The sequence below is a fragment of the Schistocerca cancellata genome, unplaced genomic scaffold, assembly GCF_023864275.1.
Source record: "Schistocerca cancellata isolate TAMUIC-IGC-003103 unplaced genomic scaffold, iqSchCanc2.1 HiC_scaffold_732, whole genome shotgun sequence".
NCBI lineage: Eukaryota > Metazoa > Arthropoda > Insecta > Orthoptera > Acrididae > Schistocerca > Schistocerca cancellata.
The window spans coordinates 1,629,151-1,644,089 of NW_026046743.1; the positions used below are offsets into that span (position 1 = coordinate 1,629,151).

At 41.9% G+C, this 14,939-nt stretch overlaps 1 protein-coding gene across 1 annotated transcript in view; it reads left to right on the forward strand.

Moving 5' to 3' along the window:
- The first annotated feature begins 7,588 nt into the window (after positions 1–7,588).
- The window catches only part of LOC126141634 (cytochrome P450 6a2-like), a 141,134-nt gene continuing 133,783 nt past the window's right edge, over positions 7,589–14,939 (forward strand). The window contains exon 1 of the mRNA XM_049915272.1: positions 7,589–7,911. Coding sequence (XP_049771229.1) covers positions 7,589–7,911 — 323 coding nt within the window. The remainder of the gene's footprint in view (positions 7,912–14,939) is intronic.

A 14,939-nucleotide genomic window follows, 5' to 3' on the forward strand; every position in this document is an offset into this window, starting at 1 on the left:
CTTTACGTTTTGAAACAATTGCAGAAAGCTACGACGTTTTTGAGATTTGACTGAGGTGTTATGATGTTATTATTACGACGACGATGTGTATTATGCTGCTGATGTATGTTTATGATCAATAAGCTAATGCTATATGAGTTATTTGATTATGCCACGTATGTTATGATGAAATATTGAAGAAGTATTGACGAATAAGGTAAGGAATAATGAGTAGTGTTTAGGGACTCTTGACTTGTGAAAAAGGATGTTGGAAACCAAGAATCGTACTTTAAGAATTATGAAATGTGTGTGTAGATGCGTGAATGTATCACAATGCCGGCGAAACTTTTTTGGACACTGTTATATTCATAGGATTTTGTTCCTACACATTTGCAACGCACATTCTTGACCTGTTAAATATTTTTATATGAGACTGTCACTGTAGCGGAAACTGCTGTCGTAAATGTTTCCATAAGAAAGTTAAGTGACCACCTGCACGTGCGTCGTCGGCACACAGCTGTGTCAGACACCTGGAGAACAAGCCATTAGGGTGTGCCTTTCATCGCTAATGCGACACCCTCGTTACTTGAAAACATATGATTACTCGCACTTCGTGCTAATTACTGAAATGCTTATGAATTGATGGGAAATATTCGTACATCTGCACACCTGATTATGACAAGTGTCTTTCTCCTAGAGTTGAGTGCTACTGACTTACGAAATGCCACATGACTATTGAATGATATTTTTATGCTTTGCTTTTCGTAGTTGCTTATTTCATTTGATGTCTGGTTTCCAGCTGTGTTGCAGCATTGCTTTTATAAAATGAAATGCATTTGCTAATGTGAACACTTTCTGTCAACAGATCTATTAAATAATTATTTTTTGATCCACATTCTTTAAAAAAGGAGCACTTGGAAAGGAAAGAACAATAAGGAGGAACTAGTAACAGTAACACATAATTTTCTTTTCAAGTACATGGTAATATTTTTTTTACAATAAGTTGTTGTGGTGCACCACTTTAATTACATAGACATTAGGATGTGAATAGACATTTCCCTTTTCTGCATTGTTGTTTTTACTGTAATATTTTTCTGCTTGAGCTATTTCATGTATAGATATAAGTTTTATATTTTTTATACTTTTATATTTGCTGCTGCTGTTTGCCAGGCATAGTGTTATTGAATTTGACTTTTGCTAATTTCTTAATGCTGCTTGCTTCGCAAATCTGCGGTTTTTTTTCATTGCTGTTTATATTAACTGTTTTATGTGATGCTGCATTGGCTCGTCCCTTGGTATATATATCTGAGCTCAGTAGATTTAAGTTAGCTTAAGAGGGGGTAGACTATATAAGACACTGACTATGGAGAATAGGTAAAGAATGCATTGCGAAGTTATATGAAAAAGATTTGGGCCCAAATGAGTATTGTACAATCAGAAATAATTATTTTGAAAGAAATATGAATAGAATACAGGAAGGAGGTATAGATAGGACTTTTTGGGAATAATGACGAATGAAGGGAGATCTCCAAGAAGCAAAGAAAGTTTTGTTTGCCAAATACTGCAGTAAAACAAACCCTGTCCTTTCCTTGTGTTATCCCACTATGTCTTTGTGTACCCTTGCGTATTTGTTTTCTTCCTGTCTCTGTGTAGTTTCATAGAATTTTTTCTTCTAATATTAAGCTACATTCACTATGATGAGGAATACTGTTCTCCTCAAATATAATTGGCATTAATAATATGGTATTTTCTTTGTAAAGATGTTAGACATCATTTATTCTGTTTTGTTTTAATGCTCATGTGTGAAGTTGACGTTTCAAAAGTGATTCTGATCTTTTATTTTTGTACTCATGTCATCATTCCTGTAACACTGATGTATATGTTTATTTCTATTCTTTTGTAAAGCCCCTATTACTACAAATATTATCTGTATTGTTATGTTTTTAATGATGTATTTTGTATCTTTGTAATTGCATTCTTATGTTATATAATTGTAATTGACACCAGTTCATCATATTATTAACTTGCAAGCATTCATTTCACTGCACACTTTTCTGTTGGTCATACTATATGGACACTATGTGAGAAGTTGGGACTGTTAGTGTTTGCACGTGTGTTACTAATTCAGCAAGGGACTGGATAACAGCATTGCTGGTTCTAAGGACAATTCCAAAAACTTTGTGGGTGCACAAGTGGTGGTTATGGACTTGCTATATTATCTGCAAGACTCTTCAATGGTGATTGTGCACCTGCACAGTCACAACGGATGGCTGCTGGCCATCTCTACAAGGACTGAAGTGCGTCTGCATCTATGATGACTCACCAATACCACAATTTCTACATGGACTGCAGTGGGTCTGCGCCTCTGGTGGCCCACCAATACCGTAACCTCTACCAGGACTACAGTGGGTCTGCTCTATGATGACCTACCTACCAATATTCTTCAAACTTCGACTGACTCTCCTGTGGGTTTGCTCTGTTGTGGCCCATTACCTGTCAGCATGTCAAGAGTCAGCACTGTCTTTCCGTTGGAAGGACAACACTACTTCTTCACGACTGCATAGTAATCCACTACTTCCGTGTGCATTGTCTTTTACTGCTCAGACTTTGATAAAACAAGCGGCAGTTTTACTGTGATGAATGATCAGGACTGTCTTTATGGACTGTGAGAAAATTTTAGCTTTTGACCAACATTGTATAAATAAGTGTGTGCATTTGATATCTTTGTTATTGTAATTATGAAAAAATTTTTCAAATCTGTATTGGCCACTGGCCAAAAAAAATTTGTAAAATTTTTTGTGGGGAGCATGGGGGCTATGTAAGTAGGCTGTTTATGTTTTCTTTATGTAAGTTTGCTGTTTATGTTTTCTTATTGGCAACGTTACGTAGCGCTCTGTATGAAAATCGCATTGTTGTCTGCCATAGTTGTCATGAACTGCTATAGCTGGATGTTAACAGCGCGTAGCGTTGCGCAGTTGGAGGTGAGCCGCCAGCAGTGGTGGATGTGGGGAGAGAGATGGCGGAGTTTTGAAAAATGTCATGAACTGCTGTATATATTATGAATATTGAGGTAAACACATTGTTTGTTCTCTATTAGAATCTTTCATTTGCTAAGACTATCAGTAGTTAGTGCCTTCAGTAGTTTGAATCTTTTATTTAGCTGGCAGTAGTGGCGCTCGTTGTATTGCAGTAGCTTGAGTAACGAAGATTTTTGTGAGGTAAGTGATTTGTGAAAGGTATAGTTTAATGTTAGTCAGGGCCATTCTTTTGTAGGGATCTTTTGAAAGTCAGATTGCGTTGCGCTAAATAATATTGTGTGTCAGGTGAAGCACAGTCTGTCAGGTTAAGCACAGTCTTGTATAATTGTTCTAAGGGGACGTTTCACCTCTTACCATTAGGACTGAGATATTTACAGTTAAAATACGTAGCAGTAAGCGCAAAGGCGTGACAGCTACAAGTCCGTATAGGTTTTATACATACGGAATTAGGAAGCGGATCATTCCGTCAGTGGAGGGGGTTAAAACAACCGAGTCAGTTGAGAACATACCCCATTTACTGATAGAAAGATTCGGCGGTTCGGTCGCAGGCCGTTTATGAAATCTGCAGCAATTTGCGGAAGGGTTGCACTTCTGCCACGCTGAACGATTCTCTTCGGTCGTCGTTGGTCCCATTCTTGCAGGATCCTTTTCCGGCCTCAGCGATGTCGGAGATTCGACGTTTTACGGGATTCCTGATGTTCACGGTACACTCGTGAAATGGTAGTACGGGAAAATTCCCTCATCGCTACCTCTGAGATGCCGTGCCCATCGCCCTTGCGCCGACTGTAACAACACGTTCAAACTGACTTAAGTCTTGATAACCTGCCATTGCAGTAACTGTAACCGATCTAACAACAGCGCCAGACACTTGTGTTATGTGGGCGTTACCCATCGCAACGTGGCATTCTGCCTGTTTACATATCTCAGTATTTGAATACGCATGCCTATACCAGTTTCCTTGGCGCTTCAGTGTATGTAGATTACGCGATCAGAGAATGCATAAGAGATATAATGCCACCACGTACAAATATTATGGATAATGAACACATTAGCGCCGGCCAGAGCGGCCGTGCGGTTGTAGGCGCTACAGTCTGGAACCGAGCAACCGTTACGGTCGCAAGTTCGAATCCTGCCCCGAGCATGGATGTGTGTGATGTCCTTAGGTTAGTTAGGTTTAAGTAGTTCAAGGTCTAGGGGACTGATGACCTCACATGTTAAGTCGCGCAGTGCTCAGAGCCATTTGAAAGATTTTTTGAACAAACACATTAGCACGATGTAATTTCCGGGTGAACAGTGAAGATAAATTACAGGAAGTAATGTGAATATATCTCTGAATGTAACTTATGCATGGCACCTGTAGGTACTTTCCCAATACAAACAAAAACTAACCTCGATAATAAGGCGCTATAACAGGTAACCATTTTCCAGTATTTAGGATGTGACGTATCGTATGGACAGGACGTGGATATATAGAAAAAACTAATACTTGCAACCGTATATGTGGCACAATAAGGAGAACACTTAAGATTGAAGCAAGGAAAGAAACACGAGGGAAATTTTATGAAGGCATCGGAGTCTCAACTTAATAATGTGGGACGGAAACTTGCACGCTTAGAAATATCGATTTACGACAGCTATAAGTATCAGAAGATCCCTGGAAGGCTGCACTGGGGAAGAGAAAATCAGAGACGAAGTAGTAGGGAAGAATTAGGGAGGCAGCCAAGAACGTAGAAGTGATACAACGAAAAATATAAAACACATGCACTCCGTACGCCGCCAGAAATGCTTCCTAAACTAGCAATGGAATACAAAGCTTGGAGCAAGAGTGGTTTAGGGAAGACCGAGGAAGAGATGGTGTACGCCGACACAGTGATATAACCCGCAAATGGATTGCATTTTTTGTATTTCACCTACTGCCTTCACATCTGTGGTATCTGGTGTCCATACCTACTACTACTGTTGTTCAAGACTGTTATTAGAGACTGAATTAGCCGTTGCTTTTCTCTGCCTTTAAATGCAGAATGCAACACGTTGTTGTTGTTGTTGTGGTCTGCAGTCTTGAGACTGGTTTGATGCAGCTCTCCGTGCTACTCTATCCTGTGCAAGCTTCTTCATCTCCCAATACGTACTGCAGCCTACATCCTTCTGATTCTGTTTAGTGTATTCATCTCTTGGTCTCCCTCTACGAATTTTACCCTCCACACTGCCCTCCAATACTAAATTGGTGATCCCTTGATGCCTCAGAACATGTCCTACCAACCGATCCCTCCTTCTTGTTAAGTTGTGCCACAAACTCCTCGTCTCCCCAATGCTATTCAATACCTCCTCATTAGTTATGTGATCTACTCATTTAATCTTCAGCATTCTTCTGTAGCACCACATTCCAAAAGCTTCTATTCTCTTTTCGTCCAAACTATTTTCATCTCTCTTTTGTACGTTTGATCCTCTCTTTCTAAGAGGTGAGTATCCCCAGAAAAGTATTCCGTAAGATATTATTGCGAGGAAATATGCACATTATGTCAGCAGTTTGCCTCGTTCTTTTCCAAAAACAGCAGCGGACATGTCTGAAAGAACAGACACCTTGCATTTATGTAATTGATACTCCTAGCTGGGCAATGGATCAACTTTCTTCGGTGGGAATGCACAAATATCTAAGCAGCGAACAGGAGTATAATGGAAAGGTGGCGCTCGGTGGAAATGTAGATCGGCCTTGAGGCGTGTCGATGTATTCCACGCAGTTGCAATAAAGCCGTGCCCCGGATTGCTTAACGCACCTGCCTCGTATTCAGGCGATCTCGGGTTCAAATTCCGCTCCAGTACACATTTTCACTCGTCTCCGCTTCTTCCACGTAATGTCCCCCTGCTGCTGACATCCATGATCCACTTCAATTTACATATAACGAGTCTACGTAGCTTGTTGTCTTCAGTCCTGAGACTGGTTTGATGTAGCTCCCTATGGTACTCTTATCCTGTGAAAGGTTCTTCATCTCCCAGTACATGCTGCAACCTACATCCTTCTCAATCTGCTTAGTGTATTCAACTCTTGGTCTCCCTCTACGATTTATACCCTCCACGCTGCCCTCCAATGCTAAATTTGTGATCCCCTGGTGCCTCAGAACATGACCTACCAACCGGTCCCTTCTTCCTGTCAAGTTGTGCCACAATCTCCTCTTCTCCCCGATTCTATTCAATACCTCCTCATTAGTTACGTGATTTACCCATCTAATCTTCAGGATTCTTCTGTAACACCACATTTCGAAAGCTTCTATTCTCTTCTTGTCCAGACTATTTATCGTCCATGTTTCACTTGCATACATGGCTACGCTCCTTACAAATACTTTCAGAAACGACTTCCTGACACTTAAATCTATACTCGATGTTAACAAATTTCTCTTCTTCAGAAACGCTTTCCAACCCATTGACAGTCTACATTTTATATGTTTATCCCGATGTAGCTTCACAGGACCCAAGGGTGCGGAATTAGCTATATGCTGACTAATGAAAGAAAGTGTTTACTTGTAAATAAGAGCAAAAGCTCAGGGTGAAGATCCGACGGAGAGCAGCGCGCTTCGTTACAGGATCATTTAGTAATCGCGAAAGCGTTACGGAGATGATAAACTCCATTGGAAGACTGCAGGAGAGACGCTCAGTAGCTCGGTACAGGCTTTTGTTGAAGTTTCGAGAACATACCTTCACCGAGGAGTCAAGCAGTATATTGCTCCCTCCTACGTATATCTCGCGAAGAGGCCATGAGGATAAAATCAGAGAGATTAGAGCCCACACAGAAGCATACCGACAATCCTTCTTACCACGAACAATACGAGACTGGAATAGAAGGGAGAACCGATAGAGGTACTCAAGGTACCCTCCGCCACACACCGTCAGGTGGCTTGCGGAGTATGTAAGTAGATGTAGATACAGGTGAGAGACAAACGGAGAGAGAAGAGAGAATCCACCAAACGGAAAGGGCGCAGACGCAGTGGCGTTCAGCCCAGCCGCCGTTGCATCAGAGTTTGCTAACTGGGCGCGAGACCGCCAGATATGACGACTCACCGTGACGTCACGCGCAACGCAAGCAAGCAAGCAAAAAGGCAGGCCCGGCGCAGACGTGACGCGCTATAAATGTGCGGGCCGCGAGGACGCTGGCCAGTGCGCGACGCATGCGCGGAGCAGACATCCGCGGCGGCATGCGGTCAGTCAAACAAACGCCTCGTCTCACGTGGATGCGTTCCTAAAATGGACGGTTCGGCGGTTTCCACAGCGGGTTCGGAAATAGATCGCTCCCCATCGCAGACACGTTGCAAGGCTGCGGAAGTAAACAGTTGTAGGACAGTGTAAAAGTGTGTAACTGTTAGAACGGAACAGGTAATGCTAGTCAGTGAGACTGCTATGAACCGAATGAACGTCACAAGGTGTGCGTCGAGAGTGATGAATACCTATAACGTGCCTCATAGGAAGTGCAAGCGTCAGGATTCGCTGTTACGCGCTTTGGATAACGCGCTTGGAACCAGAGTAAACGACCAGTGGTGAACTGGTGTAGCACAATACAGTCTTCGCAGTAGCAGAAAACAATGGCGCACCTCAGTGGATGGCCTTTGACCCTCCTACTGTTGGGGCTCTCGCTGCTGTTGTTGGTGGTCTTCTTGAGAGAGGTGAACGCCTACTGGCGCAAGCTGGGAGTCCCCTACGTCGAACCGACTCTCCTCTTCGGCAACGCCGCTGGTCTCTTCTTCATGCGGGAGAGCTTCGCCGCTTTGATCGAGAACGTCTACCGCCGCCTCGAAGGGTGCCCTGTCGGAGGTTTCTACTTGATGACCCGACCGTATCTGCTGCTCAGAGACCCTGAAGTCATCAAGAAGGTCAACCTGTGGGACGAGAGGTATTTCCATGCCAGGTGAGCCGAAAGTGCCTTCTTTGTTGCTCTGTCTCCTGAGTAATTTCGCTATTTCTTGTGTCCAACCCTTCGTCTCTGTGTAGCACACACTCCTGTAGCCTCGTTTACTTGTTATGTATATTCTAAACGTTGCTTCCACTAGAAATTCTATGCTCTGTGACCCAAATGTGCCTTCTTCGTTGCTCTGTCTCCCGATTAATTTCGCCATTTCCTGTGTCCATCCCTTCGTCTCTGTGTAGCACACACTCAGGTAGCCTCGTTTACTTGTTATGTATATTCTAAACGTTGCTTCCCGTAGAAATTGTATTCTCTGCGAGCCAAAAGTGTCTTCTTTGTTGCTCTGTCTCCTGACTAATTTCGCTATTTCTTGTGTCCAACCCTTCGTCTCTGTGTAGCACACACTCCTGTAGCCTCGTTTACTTGTTATGTATATTCTAAACGTTGCTTCCCCTAGAAATTGTATTCTCTGTGAGCCAAAAGTGTCTTCTTTGTTGCTCTGTCTCCTGACTAATTTCGCAATTTCTTGTGTCCAGCCCTTCGTCTCTGTGTAGCACACACTCAGGTAGCCTCGTTTACTTGTTATATATATTCTAAACGTTGCTTCCCCTAGAAATTGTATTCTCTGTGAGCCAAAAGTGCCTTCTTCGTTGCTCTGTCTCCCGATTAATTTCGCCATTTCCTGTGTCCATCCCTTCGTCTCTGTGTAGCACACACTCCGGTAGCCACGTTTACTTGTTATATATATTCTAAAAGTTGCTTCCCCTAGAAATTGTATTCTCTACAGCTTCCTCTGCCCACCAACATCATAATCTTCAAGATTTAGCCCTTAGGTCTAGTTCCTTCTTCAAGGTAAATTGTACTGTATTCTCTTGAGATGTATTCTAGTGAGAGGTGTTCCTACCTTCTCTTATCCTATGGATCAACGCGTTAGCATAATCACTGGCATTCGGTTATTGTCTACTCCTATAATGTACTTTTTCCATTTTAATTTGCTGCCCTGCGTTCTACCGTTTATATTTAATACTCCCAGTTCCTTCTGTTTGTCACAAACACTTTTTATTATTATTTTTGTGTAACTTTTTCTACAGCAGTGTGTAGCCTGCCACAGATCATAGAAATCTCACCTCGCCAGCTTCTCATCTCCTCTTGATGTGATTATTGTCTTGCCCAGTTTCCACTGCCATCTGTTAACACATCAATGAGGTCGTAGAACTCTATTTTGATTTAGAGTCCTACTTCTGTAGTGTCGTGTTAATTGCAGCTAGGAGATATTTCCATAACAGTCCTTATCGCAGTATGGGCTATTCAGCACTTACGGCTAACATGTGGAGCAAAAACGGATCAAATTCAAAAGTTTTATACAATGCAATCATTTCCACGATCAAGTGTATACCATAATTGAAGCCGGCTGGAGCGAGCGAGCGGTTCTTGGCGCTACAGTCTGGAACCGCGCGATCGCTACGGTCGTAGGTTCGAATCCTGCCTCTGGCATGGATATGTGTGATGTCCTTAGGTTAGTTAGGTTCAAGTAGTTCCAAGTTCTAGGGGACTGATGACCGCAGAAATTAAGTCCCATAGTGCTCAGAGCAATTTGAACCATAATTAAAATGTAACGTCAGCAGCGACATCTCTGATACTGGTCTCGAATCTGTACTCAATGTGGTTTTGCACAGTGTATAGACAAACAGTGTGATAGCTGAATGCTTTGTTTTGTCGCTTGCAGTTTTGGATATTTGCACTTATTTACAGCCAATTTAAATGCAGAAACAATATGCAGTATTTATCGAAAATACCATGTGACGTCCGTTAAGAAGCTGTTTGGTTCGAACGAGGCAAACTAGGTGTGTCAAGAGGGTAATAATCCGAAACGTCACAGCCGTCTCTGTACGTCATGTGACAACTTATGTTAATGTGACACGTTCCACATCATTACAAAATGTCGTATTCATGATCTGTGGAACAAGGATTAATGTATGTGTGTGTGTATGGGAACAAGACAAGGGGGTGTCCATCATGGATTGGCCTGAAATGTCTCCAGGTGCAAATCCGATCGGAAATGTTTGCCCGTATGTTTAGATGAAGCTTGAGAACACATGGTACTTCCCCGGCTCAGTATTATGTAAAAATCAACACCTATTTCTTTCAGGCACTGTTTATAGCGTGTATGTTTTACAGATTTTTTTGTTGATATCAGGTAATGCAGCACACTTTCTAAGTAGATGAGAAGTATTCTGGAGATTTTTGAACCTGCTTAGGGTTATTAAAAAAATTACAAAGAAATTGACGCAATTTCTTTCCAGAATACTTCCTCAAGTTGAGGTACGATTTAATCCAGTGTTATACATTTGGAGGAGAGCAAATTTTTACCAGATATGCATGACATGATGGCTGAGGTAATAGACCTGTTTAGCTCCACCTATTATGCATATTACAACGAAAAAAATATCACATCTTACATTTTAATTTTTATAATTTTTTCTTAATAAAGATGTTATTTTTTCTATAATTTGGTTGATTCTGTAATAAAGTTTAGGTCTAATACATAAGTATGGGCTATTCCAAGTTACAGAAAAAAATTACAGCAATGCTTTATATACTTTAGGAAGTATATCTATCTGAATTCTGAAAAATACAACTTGTGGGAAGTTGCAAATGAAGACATAAGTCTAATTAAACTGTGCCTCAGACATTTCTGAAGCATAGTCTTATAGTCTTCATCCTGCAGCATTTACCCATCTTCAAGCTTCCTCTTGGAATTCCATTTACGACTTATTGCTTCTTTTGTAACTTGAAGAGCGAATCTTTCGGCTTCATGCACCTGTCGTCTGTCACACTCAAGCAATTGATCTTCCATATTTTATGCCTAAATTTCTCAGGGTTTCATACCTTGCTATCACTCCATCATGGAAACTTATCACTGCATCTAATACACAAACATTTAATGTATTTAGTGCTACAAAAACGTTCTTGGGTAATCTTTCCGATATGCAGTGATTGAATCTTTCATTTGTATTCTGAGTGCCCCCATGAAGATATTTACTAAGCAAAACAAGGTCACTCAGGTCTCCCAAAATTGAATTTATTTCATTCATAACAGGCTCAGGAAGAGAATGCTTATGATGGTATATTTGACCACCTTTTGTTTCTTTTTTTTGGTAACCAGACCAAGAATCTTCTCCTTTAGGGCAAAGTCCGTGAACAGGTGAACAGGGTGGTCATCTGTGGACACCTTATGAAAGTAGGTGGCCCATACAGCTTTCCTCAGTGCTGTAACATCATTCAGAAGTGCAGTTCATCTAATCGCCAGCCCGTTATAACTCTAAAGAAGGTCTATTTCAATTTCTGTCAATCTACCTCGGCCAGACAGATATTTCCCATCAGACAACAACTGTCCTTCCATTTCTCTTCGTAGCTTCTTCAATCCAGCACCCATCCTCTTTTGCACATGTCCACAACTCTCCAGTTTTGTTACCAAAGTATCACAATAAACATTGAACTCATTCACTTTATTGAAAGTTTTAGAGTTACCATCGACTAGGCACTTCGTATATTTAATGTTTTAAACGGGCACCGACCTCTGAAATATTTTTAGAGCTCTATCACACTCCATACCTCCACTGCAACCATCGTAATTCTCAGAACACAATATGTGCTTCAGTGTTACCATGTCAGGTGTGGCAGTACTTAGATAAGCACTCAACATCAACAACTTATCCATTATCCAGAGAAATAGCACTTACAACACCATTCAAGGAACGACGTCCTCAACGTTGCCATATCCAATCTAGTGCAACAGCAATGTCCCTGGTTCCACTAATATTTACAGTTGCTTCTACTACACGTTTCATAGATGCTTTAGACACAACCGTGAAGGCACTTAAAGGTACTTTTATGTACCTGCTGAACCTACTGGGAGGAGGAGGAAGGTCCCACAAACCACAAAACGTTTGAGCAGCCTTTTTTCCTTTTCCTATTGCATGCACTGCATACTCTGACTTCAAATTCACATCATATGTATTATGCACAATGTTCGAAGTCATTTTCAAGGTAGATTCATTGCAGGATCTACATAGAACAACTAATTTTGACGCTAAGTCCTTCCTGCTATTTCCTTGTTCAGTTACTTCCAGACAGCCTACACCATCACATTGTTTACATTTCGCCACTTCCTTTATCAAAGAAGGTAAGATACCCACATGAACAACAACAAATCCAGTACGAACAGCGTCATTTTTAACGCAAAAATTTGAATCACCAAGAAGCGGGCCATGTGGGAATTTCTTCCCTGAAGAAGTGATACATAGGTTACTTACAGCAGTGTCGCTTGCTTTGTTTGTGAACTGGTTACCACGAAATACCCTTTTATTGAATTACTTGTTGGGCGCATAGTTCGTCTTTATTGCACACTGAAGTATATTTACTTCCAAAAATATATGTAGCACTTGGGCAACAAACATTCCGAAACACGTGAACAAACTGCGTCAGCGAAACAAAAGTAAATACTAGCAAAGATAATCATTTACACACTAGAAACCTGTACTGTTATCCACATAATCACTGGAAACAGAAAGTTCACAATTCTTTTCGAAATAATACTGATTTCTGGAACAGAAATAAAAGGGGCGTGGTGGCATAAATGACTGTAACTCTAAAATTTGGTACATATACGTCATTTTTCATTTGAAACCCCATAACGTATATATCAATGTAATCAGAAAGACTATAGAGTTTAATATAATCATAAAATATTTCGATTTTTCCAGCATTTATAAGTACCCCGCATCCTTAAAGGAAAGCCATATATACTTTCAAGCAGCCGCCATATAAAATAGGGAGACCGTTACCGAGAGAACATGCAGAAAATCTCGTAAAAAGCATGCCAAAAATGTACCAAGCTATAGCCGATGATGGCGGCGATTGGATTAACTATTAGGTAATTGTGCAGTTAATAATAACATGTATTTACATTTTATATTTATAATAGTGTCTTTTACTTCGTACAGACAACGGCGTACACTTCAATGTGGCACTGACTGTAGTCTTGACAAGTACATCTTGAGCGCCATGGCGAGGGGTGGAAACAGACCCACTGCAGTTCAACAGCCGTGCTATAAAGTTACTCAGCAAGCAAAGCAAGCTTCTTCTCCGATTTGGACGAAGCCGACACCTAGTAGGAAATTAATAGCTAAATGAAGCGAAACTGAGCGTAAGAACAGCAATGCTAGAAGCATTCATCGAATTTGAAATTAAATATATGACAAACAATTTAAATAAATATCCTTAGAAGTTTTTGCAGTACGGAAAAATATTAAGATGATCGAAATCACCTGTTCAGTCTCTTAGTGACCACACTGGCACTGAAAGAAACTGTAGCGGGGAGTGAGCAGAGGGACTGAACTCACTCTTCTGAATCTGTTTCGCAGCGAATTGTCGTATTATTACTCCCTTTTTCTACTATCCCACGAATACTGATATCGCAATATGCGGATAAGTAGTTGCAGAACAAAATACTGAACCGAGTCTGTTCGATTGTGTAAAGGCGCTCGTGGTCGTGCGGTAGCGTTCTCGCTTCCCGCGCCCGGGTTCCCGGGTTCGATTCCCGGCGGGGTCAGGGATTTCCTCTGCCTCGTGATGACTGGGTGTTGTGCGCTGTCCTTAGTTTTGTAAGGTTTCAGTAGTTCTAAGTTCTAGGGGACTGATGACCATAGATGTTAAGTCCCATAGTGCTCAGAGCCATTTTGTAAAGGCAGTTGCACCGGAAGATATACCTGTGAGGCTCAACAGAGATTACATAAAAGTCCTAGCACCTTCCAACAGCGTTTCATAGTACTCCGTTCGGGCAATAAACAGTATCTAGCGATTGAAAAAATGCGCATGCGATCCCTGTTTTCAAGAAGAGCCGTCAGGCATCATACATGCTTAATTGTAGGTCTACATCGCTGCAGTCTGGGAGACCAGTCTTCGGCACTGACAGCTCAGTAGCGTCGTTCCGTTGCCTAGCGACCGCAGGGAGCCAGCCAATGACCTACTGCTCACGAGCATTTAGCACGACACACGATATCGCACTGTAAATCTGATGCGCACGTGTCTGAGGCATCTGAAGCACACCTCTGAGTGTATTAAATGTAACCGGTACTGTCGTTCCGTCCTTCGCCTCACTAAATGTCATTGGTTGTTGGTGCTTTCGTGTGTCATTCGCTTCTGTTTCATTTGAAACCATATACAGCGACAGGAACGGTGGAGGCCCATCACGTGAAGTGAAAGGCAGGAATAAAGCTTGCTACACAGTCAGGTCAGTAAACTGAGGGTTTACTTTCAGAATGAAAAGGGAAAAAGAACTGAGCCTTCATCTGCTGCCGAAGACGTAGCTAAAGGCAAGTTCTGGAAGTAATCAAAGACACTGTTGCAAAGATAGCCAAAGAACAGTACCATTTGACTGTGATGAGATTGGCTTAAAAGGACTGCACACACCAGGTGAAAAAAATGGTCGAGAAAATAACAAGTGACAGTTTTGGGCGATTTCTGGAAAGATGTTACCGTCGTCATATACACTGAAGAGCCAAAGAAACTGGTGCACCTCCTTAACGTAGTGTAAAGCCCCCGCAAACACGCAGTAGTATCGCAACGCGACGTGGCATGGACTGGACTACTGTCTAAAGTGGTGCTGGAGTGACTGACACCATGAATCCTGCAGAGCTGTCCATTAACCCGTAACAGCACGAGCGGTTGGAGAGCTCTTCTGAACAGCATAACGCAAGCCACCCATATACGGTCAATAATGTTTAAACTGAGAAGAGTATTCCTGGAGCCACTCTGTAGCAGGCCGGCCGCGGTGGTCTAGCGGTTCTGGCGCTGCAGTCCGGAACCGCGGGACTGCTACGGTCGCAGGTTCGAATCCTGCCTCGGGCATGGGTGTGTGTGATGTCCTTAGGTTAGTTAGGTTTACTTAGTTCTAAGTTCTAGGGGACTTATGACCTAAGATGTTGAGTCCCATAGTGCTCAGAGCCATTTGAACCATTTGAACTCTG